Below are 20,516 nucleotides of genomic sequence, written 5' to 3'. Positions count from 1 at the left end.
GTATTTATTTCTGGCCATGCATGGATGGGATCAGATGTTGGCTGTTAGAGGGATCCAGTCTGTCCCTGCAGGATTTCTCCTCCCCCTGTGGCTATTTGTCCCTGCCCCCACACTAATCACTCTGGGTAATTTTTTATGGTATAGCAAGTGTATTCTTCCTACTTGGGTATTCACAACAACACAGCTGCATATTCTAACTTAATACATGTAAGTGGAGATAAGATATAATTCTATTTAGAGGTTGTCACAGGCCATTTTCTGTAATTTGTGTAGATTTTAGACAGAATCACTTACTCCATCTGCTCGGCTTTGACTGCGTCTAAACTGTGTGAAAACGAACACAGCAACAGTTTTGTATCGATCTTTTTTTTGAGTATGTTTAATTAGTTCAATATTGAGTGCGCAGAGTGCTCGGGTCAAACTGGGCAGAACCTGCCTGTGTAAGCTCATGGATATATTTGTGTCATGCTGCTGCTGTAAGGTGACAAGCTTTTCATGTCACGTTTAGTTCAAGAATTGCATGAACCTATCCTGCATCACTTTAACTGAAAGGCTTTTGTTTTTAAAGCCATTAAATCAACACAAACAAGCCTGAGTGTTATGCTGTAAATTATCTTTTTTTGTTGTTTTTATTCATCCCTAAATGTTTACATTTTAAAAAGGTGCAAGTTTCCACTTGATGTCACAGATAGTTTTACTACAAAACAACTCTCTCTTGATGCACTCAGCTTATGTAGTAGCAGAAATATAATGCATTGATCTATGGTCCCTCAGGGCCGCAGAGTCACTGTGCTGATATCAACTGCATGTGTTCACATGACAGAGAGAAAGCCTGTTTTTAAACATCGAATAAAGCTAAAACCAAAACACATTTAATACATTTTCTTCTTATTTTAAAAGGATCTGGACGTCACCTTTCAGTGTGGACCAGTGAGCTGCTCCGAACAGTGACTCATCTCGTCCCACATGTAGCTTTCCATTTTGCAGAGTTGGTCTGCTGCGTTTATTTTTAGATGAACCATCTGTCGTTAAAAAAATCAAATCACGACCTTGGGCATTTAGGGTTAATGCGAGTATTATTCTATCATGATATTAGGGAGATTAGCAAATGTCACGTCCTGCAGCCACACACACTTCAGCTGTGTGTGTGTGTGTGTGTGTGTGTGTGTGTGTGTGTGTGTGTGTGTGTGTGTGTGTGTGTGTGTGTGTGTGTGTTTACAGGCATGTTAATCACTATATTTTCTTCCATGTTACCCACCATCTTATCAAGTGGGTGCAGAGTATGAAAAGGAAAAAAAAACAACGAGACATGGGTGTGAAAGATGAGTGTTGATGCTGTAAGCCTGACTCATATCCCACTCTCTCCTCCCACCGACTGACTCCCTCTCCCTCTCTCCGCCTCGTCCCCTGCTTTTGTTCTCCTTATCACTACCCCACTGTACAACACTGCGTTCTATCCCTCTCATCTGAACCTTATACTGGATTATTTTCCTTTGCATTCACTTTTTTCTCAGATCCTTGTAATTGTGTTCACATCTCATCATTCTCATTCTTAAACCAAGAATCCCTTTCTGTGTTCTTCATCCCTCTCCACCTCCTACGCATCCTGATTTCCTCTGGCTGCTGCTCTCTATGATGCCCCCTCCTGTTTCTCCATGTAACTGCAAGCCGGTAGAAAATGGCTGACACCTTTTTGGAGGCTGGGTTACGCCCTCCCTTGTTCTCTGTCATCTCTCCTTTTTTTCCATTTGAGTCTGCTATTCTTAGTTTGGTTGCAGTTGGGAAACAGAGCTTTATTCATTCATCATCCCTTTGTTTCTGACACGGCCTCTCCTCTCAACTGCACTCCCTCTTTCAAACTGAAGCTGCAAGTGGAGCTGAATATGCCACAGCACTGTTCTTTGTCTCTCAGCCACATGTGTGAGGCAGAAGTAGGGACATGGGGAGCACAGCCAAATCTTTACAGCCTCAGGCCAATAACAAAAGCCTTTTTTGTGTGTATTTTCGTGTGTGTGTGTGCTGTAAATGACGTCTGGGGGATTTTTCAGTAATTTTGTGTATGTGGCTTTTGCAGCTGTGCATGACTTTTTCATAAACAGCATGAGAAGGAAGAGGGATGTTTTACTTTGAAATACAATTCTTAAACAGAGCCTTTTTCAAATGGTAACAATCTGTTCTGTAGCATTAATAATCACAACTAAATTCACTCCTTAAGTTTTTTAGGCTTTAGGTACAGATTGTTATTTTGGTTAAGGTTATACAATTCCATGGTCACGGTGATGTTTTGTAAAACCCTAAACTGTCCCTTTCTTTTCACGTCAGATTGACAATATTTATTCTCCTACTAATGAGGGAACTTCTGTAATGTTGCACAGATTGAACTATATTACTATAGGGTTGTGATATCGTTAATAAACATTGTTGAGGAATTCGGGGGAAAAAAGTAGCAGCTTATAAATTCTGTGAAACAAGTTTATGTGATTTCAAGATGGAGCTCTGTGGTTCCTGGATTAGAGACTTGGGCCTTAAATGACTGCTTTAGTTGGTTTGTGTGTCCCTGCACAAGTAATTATCAGGATGATCGTTAATAATCTACTGCATGAACATGGTTCAGTCAATGACATATTCCTAGTTAAATATGAATATAAAAAATATAACCGTAAAGACATTTTCAGGTAAATAATTTGTACATTTATTATTAGTAGAACTGTAAGTTGCTTTCTTTTAGATGCTGCTGTGTCACATATTGAATGATAGTGTGTAGCTGTACATGATCTACTGTCAAGGTTTAACATGTATCACTCCAACACTTAAATCTAGATCTAATGTGTCAGAATTTACAGTAACATAGACTTGTGATTCAGTTTTGGTTGAATCTGTGTCTTTGTGTGTCTCACCTAATGTGTGATCATTTAGCTCAGGCCTCAGTGCCGCTGTCAGTGTGTCACATCATGCTGTTCTCTATGCTGATGGTTTAGATATGAGCAGAGATTCATAGCAGATAACAAGATCATGTATCACGTGATGAACTGAATATTAAAAAAAAAAACTAAATCTTTCATATACACCAAACTAAATCGTCCAGACTAGATACTGAGCCAGATAATCTAAGCATCATATTACAGTTAATGAAGGGGAAATCTGCTTAATGTGAGTAAGAGGAGCAAAACTGAGCAGAGACTACAAAGGTGTTAAAATAAAAATATGACCAGTAATGAGAAGTTTGGTCTGTTTATTAACAGGCAACTGCTAATGGGATCTTTGTGATAAGACTGGAGTAATTGTTCCCTAATCCCTTGTTTACTCCCTAATGTTCGTCCTAATCCAGACTCACTTTGGTTTGTCCTCTAACTGAGAACTGGAGTAAATTGTGCCAGTGGCTCTCTAGCATATATAACAAAAAAGATATTGGTTATTAATAAACTATAATATAAGCAATCAGAATGTAATGTTACAGTGCAGCAATTCTTACTTGTATGAAACCAAATACTAGATGTCCATGTGATGTATAGAATGTAATTACTTGTGGCGCCAAATGCTTTAAATCACAAAACATTGTGCTGGTTGCTTCAGGTGTTTTGAATACGAAATGCCTGTCAGAGCAGGGTTTCCATTGTGCCACCGCTGTCAGCACTCCCAGCTGTCCTGGATTAAGGCTTGTGTAAAGTGTGTAAAGTGGTAATTCTACTGTGGTGCTCCTCTAATGCGATTAGGTGGAATCATCTTAATGATGCCATGAAGAGTCAGCAGCACACAGTGTACATTAGGATGCTACTTTCCCTCAAATTACAGACTATAATCTCCAGGCTGCTTTCAAGTTTTTACCTCTATAGGCCTACTTTGTGTTTGTTTTGACCTTGTCTGTTATCTGTGCCTTTACTGTCACAGTGCCATGTGCATAAAAGCCAGAAATCTCGAAAGATTTTTCAATACACACTATCTCTTAAATTCATTTACAATCTTTTCTATGATGTGTCAAATATTTACTCTCAGACTAACACAATACAATTCAACAGCACCACAAACTTCAACCTCAAAAACACTGTCAAGATTAATGAACATTTAATACAATTAACATACCACTCACACACAAGCTGAAATGCATCCTGCACTATCCTCATCATCATCACTGCAGCATAAGAAGCCTCTTTTACTACACATGCCTGGGTGACGTCCGTGTAGCTGTTTAAGTTTTGATGCTGACGAGAGTGGTGGATGGTGTTTGCTATTCTCAGAGAGCGGCCGCGATGGAGCACAAGCTTAAATGATTGGTAGGCAATTCATTATTTTATAAATAGTTATCTTCATTGTCTATGAAAAAGTGGAGCAACCTCACAAAACCATTTCAACCGTTTCCAGGATCTGATCCTCTGCAGGCCGGCACTCTCCTCTATTATTCAGACCCCTTTTTTTTTTTCTTTTTAAGAAATGGGCCAAGCCCTAGTGCAGCAGGCCTCCTGCACCTGCAATGCATTTCACATGCAGCACTGCCTGCTGCATATTCAATACTTCATGACAGATAAGAAAGTAAAAATAGACATTACACAGGACTACATACATGTATAATGTGATGATGCAAGGAACATATTAATGAGACACCACCTTGTGTGTGAAAGAAAAAAAAACGATTTGACGTTGTAAACAACAACATATGCAAGTACTCCATTAAAGAGGCCTTGTATTCTGCAGTTTTCAGTTGTGTGTGATTGAATTATCCCTCTCACTTCACCTCTTTGTTTTGATTTGCATCAGCATGGATGGAAATGTGCAGATATTGTTAGACACATCCACATCTCCTCTCCCATCTGGGCGAGTTGACGTTTTCATTTCCGGAGAAGTGTGGCAGACACCGAGGCTGTGTGTGAGTGTGCTAATCTTATATTAGGGCTTTATGGCTTCCCCTTCCTCTGACACCAGTGAGCCTGCATGCGCATGTGAAAACTGATGTGGAGAACAAAGAAAGGGGGGAAAAGACTCCCCCTTGTGGCAGAAAATGGAAATTACTCGATGCTTCTTCAGTGCAGTATGTGTGTCTGTGTGTCAATACATTCAATTATTTAGCATGTTGACGCTCTGTATGCTGTGGCCCATCGACTGGTATTGCTATCGAGCTTTTTTGTATCATTATTGATCGGCGGAGAGCGGGTCCTGGCCCATTTTCCATTCTGTCTGATTTAAACCAAACACAGTCCATGCCCTCATCCCCAGGGAACCGTGTGATTGACAAATCTGGGTTATCCATGCCTGACTGTGCAGCTAGATTTATTCTTAATCCCACAAAAAAAAATGTTCGGTTTAGGCTGTTGCTCTGTGGGAGAGAGAGAGAGAGAGAGAGAGAGAGAGAGAGAGAGAGAGAGAGAGAGAGAGAGAGAGAGAGAGAGAGAGAGAGAGAGAGTGTGTAAAGGCAGCCTGTGTATCCTCTATTATATTAAATGCTGTTTTTGTATGAGTGAATATGCGCAATATGGATAAGGAAAGGCTTTTAAGTCCAAAAGTAATCTGTATTTGAATTCATAGGTCTGTGTATGAGCGTGAAAAGGGAGGAATAAATGTCCTGTCCTTGGTGTACAGTGTGTACTGGGTGCTCATAAAGAGGGGTGCGGGAGGGGGTGTGGGGAGGGGCTGTGACGAGGTCGGCATCTGCGTCACTATGGATACAAGGGAGGGAGGCAGTGAATTAATTACGGGTGCTCCCTGTGAAATCACTGATCTATCGGACACTGCCTTTGTCGCTAGGCACAATGTTGAGCCAATCAGAGTGTCGCTTACACAGTCACATTGATCCCAGCTGACCAATCAGATTTTTACGGCATCTCTGCTGTCACCAGGGCATATTATGGATCCTTTTAATTATTGGCAGTTTCCACAGAGGGTCTGTAAAATTCAACCATGTCTGCGCCACTGCGGTCCCAGCCTGTTTACTTGGTTAGATTTTAACATTTTATTTTAATAGAGACACAGACATGGCATCTCACTTAAATATACATGAATAAAATTCAGGCACAGACGAACATTGTTTCTATTTGTGCTCGTCTCCCCCGACCTTCACTTTTCTCACACACACACACACACACACACACACACACACACACACACACACACACACACACACACACACACACACACACACACACACACACACACACACACACACACACACGGAAATCACACAGACCCTGATCATTCATTCCTAAAAAAGAAATCACTGCAGTTCATGCTGTTGATGCTACTAATGACTATTAATTAAATATTACTGACAAACCCTGTTTCAGTTGACTTTATGTAATGACAGATTATGATAGAAAATGTCTAATAAGATTAGGATAGTTTATCTTTCACAGTCCATGGCCTCTTTGCACAGACTGCACATTTGTAAGGAGCCTTTATGAACATCCTTTTACTTGTTACCAGTGTCTGTACAACTGTGAAGAAGTATAGACAGTACTGTATATAAAATGCCTTAGGAATAGTTAGTTAGATTAACAATGTGTGAATTAAACTCAAACTCTACTGTCCTGTCTCTCAAATTGAGTGCTGGCAGCTTGTGACACCACTGAGTGGAACAATCTCATCAGCAGCAACGACATGCTGTTTCTCCTGCCTGTTGTTTTACAGTCGAGTAACTAATCATGTGATATTTGGGCATTGTGCCATCACTTTCCAAATGAGTGAACACTGTGGTACTGTGCTTCTAGTTTTATCTCAGGGGTGTTTGCATGTGTGCGTTTGGGCATCCTCCATATTGCTGTGTCCTGGTTTTCATCTTGTTCCGGCTCATGTTTCCATGGACACGCCCCTGTCCTACTTCCTCCAGAAACCAGCGGAGGCGAGCACAGATTTGGAAATAAATGATTAAGTGGCGGTTAGATTAAGTATGAGAGTGATTAATATTTCCCCCCACGTCTTTCTCTGTTCCCTTCTACTGAAATCACATGTCAGAAACATCCCTTTGTTTCTGACACGGCCTCTCCTCTCAACTGCACTCCCTCTTTCAAACTGAAGCTGCAAGTGGAGCTGAATATGCCACAGCACTGTTCTCTGTCTCTCAGCCACATGTGTGAGGCAGAAGTAGGGACATGGGGAGCACAGCCAAATCTTTACAGCCTCAGGCCAATAACAAAAGCCTTTTTTGTGTGTATTTTCGTGTGTGTGTGTGCTGTAAATGACGTCTGGGGGATTTTTCAGTAATTTTGTGTGTGTGGCTTTTGCAGCTGTGCATGACTTTTTCATAAGCAGCATGAGAAGGAGGAGGGATGTTTTACTTTGAAATACAATTCTTAAAAGAGCCTTTTTCAACTGGTAACAATCTGTTCTGTAGCATTAATAATCACAACTAAATTCACTCCTTAGGTTTCTTAGGCTTTAGGTACAGATTGTTATTTTGGTTAAGGTTATACAATTCCATGGTCACGGTGATGTTTTGTAAAACCCTAAACTGTCCCTTTCTTTTCTGTGCATGTCTGTGTATGGATGTTGATGCTATTTACAAAAACACACAAAAAAGTATTCTCTCAGGAAAACACAATTTTTCTCTTATACATTACACCAATCTTTTACATCCTTATCTCCATTCATCTCCCTACATTTTTAGCAGATCTAAGTCACTTGAGTGCTGCTGCATTTGGGTGTGGTTCTATAGTCACACTGTATGAGCCATATCAAAGCTGTTCATCAGAGAATCTGCAGCGAATGTGGTGAATTCGGTTCAGCAGCACATCGGTACACAAAGAAAAAGGGGAAATAAAAAGGTCTTAACAGTAACAAGATACACACTGAGTAAGGAAGGAAACATGCAAAAGGAGTAGGTTGCCCCCTTGTGTCGTGATGAGCACTACTCCGCACAAAAACAGCACAGTGACATCAGTATCTCGTCACACGAAGCAGGATGTGGTGTGCAGACTGCAGAAGTGGGGGTGGTCTCCTGGGTCCTGGCCCAGAGAGGGTGCAGTGGGTTGGGCATGGCAGTGTGCAAAGGTCACCCTTTCTGTGGGGCTGTGGGGGTGGTAGGAGAAGCAGGCACTGCTGCTGAAGTGGATATGTCAGAGTGAATATGGTGCTGCAGTGCTACATTACCAATGCATGAGCAGCTCAGCTGCAGCCCTGGACAGCCAACATGCACTGGAGTGTGGTTTGTGTTTTGGAGCTGTCATTACGATGTGAAAGATGAAAGTGCAGAATGAAACGGAACAGTAGTGCACAGAAATGTGGAGGTGGAAATCAAGTAGTGTATTACTTTTTTTAAATAAAACCATTGCTTTGCATTGAGTGTATATGTGTGTGTGTGTTGCTATGGAGATAAGAGAGCTGTGCAGAAGGAGAGAGGGAAGGGGGGAGGGTCTCGCCTTGGAGCATGTTCAGATAGCACCCTTCCCCCATCTCCTCTCACACAAATGAACAGTGAGGTACACACCCTGACAACACACACACACACACACACACACACACACACACACACACACACACACACACACACACACACACACACACACACACACACACACACACACACACACACACACACACACCTGATGGCTATGCTAAGGACTACCATGAAATCATTAGTATGGAGGAGATTCAGGAGCTAATTTGGTGACTGTATGTGGTGGAAGCCCTTTAATTATGCAGTGAACACGCCTCAAACGCTGCTGTCGACTGCTTCCGCCCATGCCACCCCCTCCCCTCACCTTCTCTCTGCTATCATTGCTTTGTGCTGTTTCTCCTTCAACTTCACCACGTGAAAGGTATAAACCACAGACAGACAAGCAGGTTAACTGGCACACATGTATTTAACCACAGGATTTGTTATGCACGGCTCCCAACACTGTGTATTTTTTCCTAAACCGCCATTTATTCATTATTAATTATTCAGCAAACCAATTATCATATCCTCAGGAAATGTGACTTTGATCAATGCAAAGAGACTTCATTAATAAAATGTGAAATACTGCCTTCACGAGGACTTTGTTTACCAACTAATGCAACACATGTGTGAATTTATACATGTTTGGAAGAATAATCTACTGTTTCTGCATTAATGCATACAGAACTATAAATAGATTCACTGACCCCTCTGCAGGTGCTTCCCAGAGGAGCTGTATCTGGAATTGGAGGAGGAGGCTCAGTGTGTTCAGCATCTATCACATCTGCAGGAAGCAATCAGGGTTTCCTCTACAGGGCCTAATAACCCTTCAGTCCTACAGCCTCATCCCTATACTGTGTGTGGGCTGAAGAATACATGCTTCACTTGTGGATTGTAGACAATATTGTAGTTCATTTATCATTTCTTGTAAAGGTGCAATTTGTGAAGGTGCAGGTGCTTATGAACACAATTAAATGTCTTGTGCATTCGGTCTAGAAAAAAAGGTCATAGTGTCAGCAGGCCACAAAGCAGATTGGACGCCTGGATGATTTCTCTAACGTGCTGAGTAAACTGTCGCATCATGATCATTATGTGTCATGTTGATTTTATGAGGAATATAATCCAGTCTGAAGTCCGATAAGGTCGCTGCTGCAGCATAAGCAGTGACCTACAAATGAATCATTGAATTTCATCTTCTGCGGCTGATGGACCAGGTGATCTTTGCATGTGGGTGCTTGTATATATATAAATATCCTACAACATGCTCTATCTATTGTCCTTGCATTTATGGGACATACTATTTTGTGTTGATATACATTAGGAAAATTGAACAGGTCATGTGAGCTATTATTGTTATTGCTGTTTGGGGTTAACAGATGACTGCGGCTCAGTCTGTGATGGTTATTAATATTTTCAAATCAAATCATGTTATCTACAGAATGGAAATGGGACAGGAGTTTCTCAATCCAGGGCTTAATCCTGGGATTAAAGATGAGGGAAATGTTCATAAACTCACGTCTACACTCTGTGGGAAAACACAGTGAGAGACACCACAGCACCCAGACATCTCCCCTGTGCTGATGTATACAGCAGGACAATCCTGCTCAATTAAATCTATGTATTGGCCTTGAGGTTGACATAGAAAAACAAAGAGAAGGAAAAGGGAGTAATGTCGGTGGGGTGGGAAGAAAATGTATTAACTAAAGTACATTGTTTGTCCGGTGTTAAGCCCTCATTTGCACTTTATATATAAAACGGTGTGTGGAAGTTTAAAGTCTGGACTACTAGGAATGACTTACTTACAGGTTATCATAGAGACAGAGAAGGAGATAGAGATTCAGACAGAGAGTGAGCAAGAGAGAGACAGATCTAGAGATAAAGACAGAGATACAGTGTGTTAGAGAGAGATGCAGACAGAGAGGGAGAGAGAGACAGATACCTAGAGAGAGAGGGATAGAGACAGAAAAAGAGATGCAGACAGAAAAAGAGATGCAGACAGAAAGAGAGACAGCGAGATAGAAAGAGAGACAGATAGACAGGGAGAGAGAGACAGATATCTAGAGAGAGAGAGAGGGGGAGAGAGAGAGAGAGGGGGAGAGAGAGAGGGGGGGAGAGAGAGAGGGCGGGGGAGAGAGAGAGAGCAATAGAGAGAAAAAAGAGATGCAAACAGAAAGAGAGACAGCAAGATAGAGAGAGATGCAGACAGATAGACTGAGAGAGACCGAAAGAGAGAGAATGAGATGGAGATGCTTACAGATAGAGAAAGTAAGAGGGAGGAAAAGAGAAAAAGAAATATATATATAGAGAGCGAGTTTGAATATGTGGAGAGTCTTAACACGGTCACAACACATCAGGGCCGTAATGTGCTGTCCATGGTGCTGAAAAATAATTTCTAGCTCTCTGTTAAATGATTCAACAGCGCATAGAGTTTAAACCAAAGCAACTGGCTGCCTTGGAAGCAACATATTATATTTTCATTATTATCTGCATTTCACTTCTTGTACCACGTGGCGTCAGTGTTGATCCATCAGGGACAGCGCTACTCTCTGATACTACTAAGCCCCTCCTGTTTTCAGGCGATAGGAATGTTTCTTCAGTCTTTGTTATAAAGAGGCAGAGGACGGTGGAACAAACACTGGATTTTCCAACCACATTAAAACCTCACCTCAGCTGATATCTTCCATATAGTGCATTGACAATACTGAACATAATTATGCCTTCGCCTTGCAGATGGAGCTATTTTGGGATATATCTGTGTCTTTTTCTTCTGGATTGTTATTGGCAAACGGTGTCTGGGCAGCTCTCCTATTCCGTCTCAGAGGAGCTAAACCCGGGTAGTCCGGTTGGAAATATTGCAAAGGATCTAAACCTTAATTCACAAGAGTTGGAATCCCGCATGTTCCAGATTGTTACTGGATCAAAAAGGAAATATTTCGAGGTAAATCTAAAGACTGGTGTTCTGTATGTCAGTGAGAGAATAGACAGAGAGGAGCTCTGTGCAGAGGAACTGAAATGCTCAGTAAGTGTGGAGGCTGTAATTAATAACCCTTTGAAGCTTTATCGTATTGACGTAGACATTTTAGATGTAAATGACAACGCCCCATTGTTTACAACCAAATTACAGAATTTGTATATCGCAGAGAGCACGTTACCAGGAGTGAAATTCGCATTATCTGAAGCAAGTGATGCAGATGTGGGGAGGAACGGCGTCAGTACTTACAAATTGAGCCAGAATGAGCATTTCTCCTTGGCCGTGCACAAAGCAGGGGATCGTGCGTCTGCTGAGTTAGTGCTGCAGAGAGCGTTAGACCGAGAGAAGCAGCCTGTCATCACCATGACGCTGACGGCTATAGATGGAGGGAACCCTGCGAAATCAGGCACCTCACAACTTATTATTAATGTTTTAGATATTAATGATAACATTCCGATATTCAGTGAAACGTTGTATAAGACAAGAATCCCCGAAAACACGCCCGTGGGTACAACAGTAATCGCTGTGAACGCCACGGACGCAGATGAGGGCCTGAACAGTGAGATTGTGTATTCGCTGAGAAGCAAAGATCAAGATCGCGTGCTTGATATATTTGAAATTGACAGTCAAAGTGGTGTCATTAAGGTAAAAGGCAATATAGACTTTGAGGAGAGAAAGGCGTTTGAGATACGCGTGGAGGCAAGTGATAAAGGCCAGCCTCCCATGTCTGCTCACTGCAAGGTGCTGGTAGAAGTGGTGGACCTGAACGACAACGCTCCTGACATCACTGTGACGTCACTGCACAACACAGTGAAGGAGGACGCGGGTGTCGGCACCGTGGTTGCGCTGGTGTCAGTCCTCGATAGAGATGGGGGGAAAAACGGTGAAGTGAAAATCCAGATTAAAAACGAGGTGCCACTCAAACTCGAGACAAACTACAAAAACTATTATTCTCTGTTAGTTGCCGGACCCCTCGACAGAGAGACCGTCACTAGATACAACGTCACCATCGTGGCCACAGACTCAGGAGCCCCGCCTCTCTCCAGCACCAGTGTAGTTTCTATACAAGTTTCCGATGTGAACGACAACGCGCCGCTGTTCCCAGAGCCGCTGATTAATGTGTACGTGAACGAGAACAGTCCAGTGGGAGCAGTTATTAAAAAGGTGACTGCTACTGATGCGGACATTGACCAGAACAGTCAGGTGACCTACTCGTTTTTACAAAGTAACAGTAACCCACTACGGTTATCTACAATGTTTAACATCAACTCAGAAACAGGAGATATAGTCAGTCTGCAGTCTTTTAACTTCGAGGAGTTGAAAACGTTTCAGTTTAAAGTTCAGGCCACAGACTCTGGTGTTCCTCCGCTCAGCAGCAACGTGACTGTGAACGTTTTGATCCTGGATGAGAATGACAATAGTCCTACGGTTCTTTCTCCATACTCTGAGCACGGCTCCGTTAACAGTGAGAGCATCCCCTATTCTGCAGAAGCGGGATACTTTGTGGCAAAGATCAGGGCTGTAGACGCAGACTCTGGATACAACGCGCTGCTTTCTTATCACCTCTCTGAGCCCAAAGGAAACAACCTCTTCCGGATCGGAACCAGCACCGGGGAAATCAGGACTAAGAGGAGAATGAGTGACAATGACCTGAAAACTCACCCCTTGGTGGTGCTGGTTTCTGATAACGGAGAACCCTCCCTGTCAGCTACTGTGTCTATAGATGTGGTGGTGGTTGAGAGCACAGCTGACATCCAGACTCAGTTCAGACATGTGCCCACAAAGGACGATGGCTTCTCTGATTTAAACCTGTATCTGCTGATCGGCATCGTGTCGGTGTCAGCCATCTTTCTGCTGAGCCTCATCACCTTAATAGCTGTCAAATGCCACAGGACAGACAGCAGCTTCAGCAGGTACGGTGCCCCAATGATCACCACCCACCCTGACGGGAGCTGGTCTTACTCTAATGCTACTCAGCAGTATGACGTCTGCTTCAGCTCAGACACGCTCAAGAGTGACGTAGTGGTTTTCCCCGCACCGTTTCCGCCTGCAGATGCGGAGCTGATCAGTATTAATGGAGGAGACACTTATAACAGGACTCAGACTTTACCCACCAAGGAGAAGGTGAGTGAACAGTGAAAGTGTTATCTTATGTTATTATTCTCGAGGGTTGTGGTTGAGAACATGCTGCTTCTCGTTTCCTTCGTTGTATATATGAAGACAATTCACAACGATGCAACGACTTATGGTTACATTTGTAAATATGTTGTGTGCGTTATGTTGTAGTATATAGGCCAAGGCAACGATAATAGTGAAGTTAAAAACAATGCGACCTTCAGTAATTATTTTGAGACCCTAACTGCAATATGTGTGTGTCGTTGTCCATGGTGCTGAACTCCTCACCACAGTGTGTGTGGTTTCTGCGCTAAAAAGAGGGCAACACTTTTTTTGCGGGTGTCATCATCCATATTCACCTGACATCTCTTGCAGTTCTTTATATGTATTAATGCATGATGTGTACCAGAGGTATGCTCTCCAAATAAATTAATCTTTAATTTGTGGATTTAGAGAACAAAACAGAAATGTTTTATTCCTTATTTGCATTTTCTTGTATATACTTTTCTATTACAAGTTGTCTATAAATACGTGGCCTAAATAAGGGGAATCAAGCATATTTTTGTGATTTATGACTTATACTTAGTACAGAAGTATGTAGGTTATTTCTGTGTTTTGTTGTGAGTGTAGTTATTTCACATGACCACATGAGGACATTGCAGACCATCACATTTTGATCTTCCTCTTTGTTGCTTGAGGCTCCTCCCAGAATCAGATGATGAGGAGGAGGATGTTTCTCAGGGCTTTGTTACAAAGAGACGCAGTACAGGAGTAGACTGTGTAGCCATCGTTTAGTCAGTGTTTCATACAAAGAACGATATTGTTCTGAATTTTCAAGCGGGATTTTGGAGACTGGAATCCATATGCTCTGTTCACTTTGGATAACAATATGTCGACGCGGAGGATACGCAACTCATTCGGGATTTATATAGTCGTTGTTCTCCTGGATTGTTGCTGGGAAGCGGTGTCCGGGCAGCTCTCTTACTCCGTGTCAGAGGAGGTAAACCCGGGGACTTCAGTGGGAAATCTCGCAAAAGATCTAAACCTTAATGTCCAGGACTTGGAGGCGCGTATGTTTCAGATCGTCAGTGGATCAAAGAGAAAATATTTTGACGTAAATCTGAAAACGGGTGTTCTTTTCGTCAATGAGAGAATAGACCGTGAGGAGCTTTGTGCGAAGGCTACAAAATGCACCGTCAATGTAGAGGCCGTGATCAACAATCCGCTGAAGCTGTATCGTTTAGAGATAAATGTGCTCGATATTAATGACAACGCACCACTTTTCTCTGAGGATTTGCAGTCGCTAAACATTGCAGAAAGTACAGCGCCGGGAGGGAAATTTGGATTTATCGGGGCGTCAGATCTCGACGTTGGTAAGAACAGCGTGAGCACATATAGGCTGAGTCCAAATGATTATTTTTCTTTAGAGATTCTCAAGGGAGGAGACAGCGTGTCTGCTAAGCTTGTGCTTCAGAAAGCTTTAGACCGAGAGACACAGCCTGCAATAAAACTCACCGTGACCGCAGTTGACGGAGGAAACCCACCCAAGTCAGGGACATCCTTGATTATTATAAATGTTTTAGACATTAATGACAATGCTCCGAATTTCAGTAGCTCTTTATACAAGGCACGCATTTATGAGAATTTACCAATAGGTACAACTGTTATAGTTTTAAATGCATCAGACGCAGATGACGGCTTGAATGCTGAAATCGAATATTCCTTTAGGAGTAAAGGTCAAGATCAGGTTTTAGATTTGTTCCAAATGGACTCAAAAACAGGTGCGATTTTAGTGAAAGGTAAAATCGACTATGAGGAAAATCCTGTGTTTGAGATTCATGCACAAGCCAGCGACAAAGGCCAGCCCCCGATGTCTGCAGATTGTAAGGTGCTGGTAGAAGTGGTGGATCTCAATGACAACGCTCCTGAGATCACTGTGACGTCACTACTAAATACAGTGAATGAGGACGCTGAAGTAGGTACTGCTATTGCACTTGTTTCTGTCCTGGATAAAGATGGTGGGAAAAACGGGGCAGTTAAAGCTGTGATTTCAAACGATGTCCCCTTTAAACTGGAAACCAATTATAAAAATTATTACTCTTTAGTTGTTAGTGATCCGATTGACAGAGAATCTCAGGCTCACTACAATGTTACTATCATATCAACTGATGAAGGGACTCCACCTCTCTCCAGCACCAACATAGTTATTGTTCATGTGTCTGATGTTAATGATAACCCACCTCGCTTCTCAGAGCCACTGGTTAATGTTTATGTGAAAGAGAACAGTCCAGTAGGAGCAATTATCAAGACTGTGACTGCAACTGATATTGATATTAATCAAAATGGACAAGTGAGCTATTCATTTCTTAAAAGTAACAGTGACACGTTACCATTTTCTGCAATGGTTAACATCAACTCAGAGACAGGAGATATAATCAGTCTGCAGTCGTTTAACTTCGAGGAGTTGAAAACGTTTCAGTTTAAGGTTCAGGCCACAGACTCTGGTGTTCCTCCGCTCAGCAGCAACGTGACTGTGAACGTTTTTATCCTGGATGAGAATGACAACAGTCCCACGGTTCTTTCTCCATATTCTGAGCACGGCTCCGTTAACAGTGAGAGCATCCCCTATTCTGCTGAAGCAGGATACTTTGTGGCAAAGATCAGGGCTGTAGACGCAGACTCTGATTAGAACGCGCTGCTTTCTTATCACCTCTCTGAGCCCAAAGGAAACAACCTCTTCCGGATCGGAACCAGCACCGGGAAATCAGGACTAAGAGAGAATGAGTGACAATGACCTGAAAACTCACCCCTTGGTGATGCTGGTTTCTGATAACGGAGAACCCTCCTGTCAGCTACTGTGTCTATAGATGTGGTGGTGGTTGAGAGCACAGCTGACATCCAGACTCAGTTCAGACATGTGCCCACAAAGGACGATGGCTTCTCTGATTTAAACCTGTATCTGCTGATCGGGATCGCGTCAGTGTCATTCATCTTTCTGCTGAGCCTCATCACTTTAATAGCTGTCAAATGCCACAGGACAGACAGCAGCTTCAGCAGGTACAGCGCCCCAATGATCACCACCCACCCTGACGGGAGCTGGTCTTACTCTAAAGCTACTCAGCAGTATGACGTCTGCTTCAGCTCAGACACGCTGAAGAGTGACGTAGTGGTTTTCCCCGCACCGTTTCCGCCTGCAGATGCGGAGCTGATCAGTATAAACGGAGGAGACACTTATACCAGGACTCAGACTTTACCCACCAAAGAGAAGGTAAGAGAAATTGTTTAAAAAGCAGTAGTTCAGTCTGTGTGAGTTTCACGAAAGCTATGGCCGAAACCATGTCCTGCTGATTTTCATTCTCTCAGGTGAAAATACTTCTTGAAATTTTTCCAAGCTTTGAACTTGTGTTGAAGTATACAATGAGCCGACAGGTAACAGTATATTGAGTTCATTAAACTCTGACAATATACAGAAAGTGTATGTCGCTGTCCATGGTTCTGAAATAAGCACCAGAGTGTGTTATTCGCTGTCTGCAGAGTGCAACGGGACAATGTGTCCGTTAATTTCAAATACTAATATATTGTCATTGAAAATCTATTCAGACCTTTATAGTTCTTTTTTAAAATCAATAATGACATAAAAAATTGAAATGAGAGCGAGTACAGTGTCAATTTCCGTTTTGATTGTTTGATATAGTGGAGGAAATTGTTTAGTTGAAAATGATTTGTTTGCACAAATAGCAAATCATTTCTGTGATACTCTGAGATGTTGAGTGCAGTTATTACAAATCACCACACGGGGACACTGTAGACCATGACATCTTGAAGCGGTTTACGATTTAAGGGCGCACACGACTCCTCCCAGAAATTGACGAGGGTGATTGTGTTTCTCTGGGCTTTGTTACAAAGAGACGCACGGAGAGAGAGAGAGGGATGAGACTCCCTATCCGACTGGCTTTTAATGAGAGTTGTTGACGGGAGTAGATTGACTGGCATTCATGGATATTTTTTGTTGGATATAATTATGCATTTCTCAAGCAGAAGGAACATTTTGGGGATTTACATTGTCACCGTGCTGCTGAATTCTTGCTGGGAAGCGGTGTCTGGGCAGCTCTCGTATTCCATCTTAGAGGAGGTAAACCCGGGGACGTCTGTTGGAAATCTCGCCAAGGACCTAAATCTCAACGTGCAGGAGTTAGAGTCTCGTATGTTTCAGATCGTTCATGGATCGAAGAAAAAATATTTCGACGTGAATCTAAAAACGGGGTTTCTTTACGTCAATGAGAGAATAGACCGCGAGGAGCTTTGTGCGAAGGCTACGAAATGCACCGTCAACGTAGAAGCCGTGATCAACAATCCGCTGAAGCTGTATCGTTTGGAGATAAATGTGCTTGATATAAACGATAATGCGCCACATTTCTCGGAGAATTCTCAGTCACTTAACATTGCAGAAAGCACTTTGCCAGGACTGAAATTTGGGCTGATAGAGGCATGGGATTTGGATGTCGGTAAGAACAGTGTAAACACGTACAAGCTCAGTAATAATGATTATTTTTCTTTGGAGATTCACAAAGGAGGGGATAGCGTGTCTGCGGAGTTAGTGCTGCAGAAATCTTTAGACCGCGAGCATGACTCTGTTATAAAACTCACACTGACTGCTGTAGACGGAGGAAACCCACCGAAGTCAGGAACATCACAAATTATTATCACCGTTTTGGACAATAACGACAATCCCCCCGTTTTCAGCAAACCATTATACAAAATTCAAATACGTGAAAATTTTCCACAAGGATCTAAAGTGATCGTTCTGAATGCGACAGACGCAGATGAGGGTGTAAATGGTGAAGTAGAATATTCTTTGAGGAAAAAAGGTCAGGATCACGTTCTAGATTTATTTCAAATAGACAGTAACACCGGTGTGATTTCAGTCAAAGGGAAGATTGACTATGAGGAAAATCCGGCGTTTGAGATTCATGCACAAGCCAGCGACAAAGGCCAGCCCCCGATGTCTGCTCATTGTAAAGTGCTGGTAGAAGTGCTGGATCTGAACGACAACGCTCCTGAGATCACTGTGACGTCATTAGTTGACACAGTGAAGGAGGATGCTGAAGTAGGTACTGCTATTGCACTTGTTTCTGTCCTGGATAAAGATGGTGGCAAAAACGGGGCAGTTAAAGCTGTGATTTCAAACGATGTCCCCTTTAAACTGGAAACCAATTATAAAAATTATTACTCTTTGGTAGTTAATGGTCTTGTTGATAGAGAAACTCAGGCTCACTACAATGTTACTATCATAGCAACTGATGAAGGGACTCCACCTCTCTCCAGCACCAACATAGTTATGGTTCATGTGTCTGATGTTAATGATAACCCACCTCGCTTCTCAGAGCCACTGGTTAATGTTTATGTGAAAGAGAACAGTCCAGTAGGAGCAATTATCAAGACTGTGACTGCAACTGATGTTGATATTAATCAAAATGGCCAAGTGAGCTATTCATTTTTGAAAAGTAACATTGACACGTTACCATTATCTGCAATGGTTAACATCAACTCAGAGACAGGAGATATAATCAGTCTGCAGTCGTTTAACTTCGAGGAGTTGAAAACGTTTCAGTTTAAAGTTCAGGCCACAGACTCTGGTGTTCCTCCGCTCAGCAGCAACGTGACTGTGAACGTTTTTATCCTGGATGAGAATGATAACAGTCCTACGGTTCTTTCTCCATATTCTGAGCACGGCTCCGTTAACAGTGAGAGCATCCCTATCCTGCAGAAGCGGGATACTTTGTGCAAAGATCAGGGCTGTAGACGCAGACTCTGGATACAACGCGCTGCTTTCATATCACCTCTCTGAGCCCAAAGGAAACAACCTCTTCCGGATCGGAACCAGCACCGGGAAATCAGGACTAAGAGGAGAATGAGTGACAATGACCTGAAAACTCACCCTTGGTGGTGCTGGTTTCTGATAACGGAGAACCCTCCCTGTCAGCTACTGTGTCTATAGATGTGGTGGTGGTTGAGAGCACAGCTGACATCCAGACTCAGTTCAGACATGTGCCCACAAAGGACGATGGCTTCTCTGATTTAAACCTGTATCTGCTGATCGGCATCGTGTCAGTGTCAGTCATCTTTCTGCTCAGCCTCATCACCTTAATAGCTGTCAAATGCCACAGGACAGACAGCAGTTTCAGCAGGTACAGCGCCCCAATGATCACCACCCACCCTGACGGGAGCTGGTCTTACTCTAAAGCTACTCAGCAGTATGACGTCTGCTTCAGCTCAGACACACTCAAGAGTGACGTAGTGGTTTTCCCAGCAGCGTTTCCACCTGCAGATGCGGAGCTGATCAGTATTAATGGAGGAGACACTTATAGCAGGACTCAGACTTTACCAAACAAAGACAAGGTAAGACAATAGTTACATCAAGTACTTGTTGCTGTGTATTTTCTATCGAGGATCAATTAACATAATAAGCAGTTTTGTGGTATATGAAAAGAATTAGATTTGTTATGTGGCTTCAAAACCGGCGCATATTTAGCTAACATGAAGTCTCAATTTTAATTCAGATGAAACGTAGTCAGCAGATTTCTCTTATATACACGAATATCATGATTTGCTTCAGGATTCTACTTCAATGTATTCAACATTAAAAGAAAAACGGGGCAAATTAAAAAACACAATGAGCACCATGGCAGGGACCCTTTTCTACAAAGGACAAGAATACAGGGTTGCTGACTTGATAGTTTAATTTTGCAACTGTAGTTTGCTTTTCATTTGTTGGTGGTTTTTAATTTCAGACATTTTTGCGTCTAATTTTGTTGTGTCTCTTTGTCGCTATCCGTGGTGCTGAACGTAACTTTTAAAACTTGCTTCCTGTTCCCAGAGTGTAATGCAAAACAAAAACGTTGTTTAAAAGCAGATTTTCATTGAATACGTTTACGAATTTCTTTGATGATAATTGTGAAACAGTACCATGCACCTTAAAGAAATATATTTATTTTATATCTGCAGTCACTTTAATACTCAGTGAAAAAGATTCAGTTAATTTATTCGTTTAACTTGCTGTAACTAATGTGA

The 20,516-nt window shown here is 42.4% G+C and overlaps 3 protein-coding genes across 9 annotated transcripts in view; all 3 read left to right on the top strand.

Annotated features, from left to right (window-relative positions):
* LOC118112000 (protocadherin alpha-C2) overlaps positions 1-20,516 on the top strand; it is a 169,813-nt gene that overhangs the window by 52,157 nt on the left and 97,140 nt on the right. The gene's annotated exons all lie outside the window — the stretch shown is intronic.
* On the top strand, positions 10,636-16,122 carry LOC124852071 (protocadherin alpha-3-like). Its single transcript, XM_047340546.1, has one exon. The coding sequence runs from the start codon at positions 11,073-11,075 to the stop codon at positions 13,467-13,469; it is 2,397 nt and encodes a 798-aa protein (XP_047196502.1). The 5' UTR covers positions 10,636-11,072; the 3' UTR covers positions 13,470-16,122.
* LOC118112006 (protocadherin alpha-8) lies at positions 17,054-20,136 on the top strand. Its single transcript, XM_035160983.2, is given in 4 exon segments — positions 17,054-19,202; positions 19,204-19,334; positions 19,337-19,384; positions 19,387-20,136. Coding segments are annotated over 4 exon segments (2,448 nt in total). The 5' UTR covers positions 17,054-17,403; the 3' UTR covers positions 19,857-20,136.

Source organism: Hippoglossus stenolepis, chromosome 7 (genome assembly GCF_022539355.2).
Source record: "Hippoglossus stenolepis isolate QCI-W04-F060 chromosome 7, HSTE1.2, whole genome shotgun sequence".
Classification (NCBI taxonomy): domain Eukaryota; kingdom Metazoa; phylum Chordata; class Actinopteri; order Pleuronectiformes; family Pleuronectidae; genus Hippoglossus; species Hippoglossus stenolepis.
Note: the sequence above shows the minus strand (reverse complement) of the source record. Positions and strands in the feature narration are given on the sequence as shown.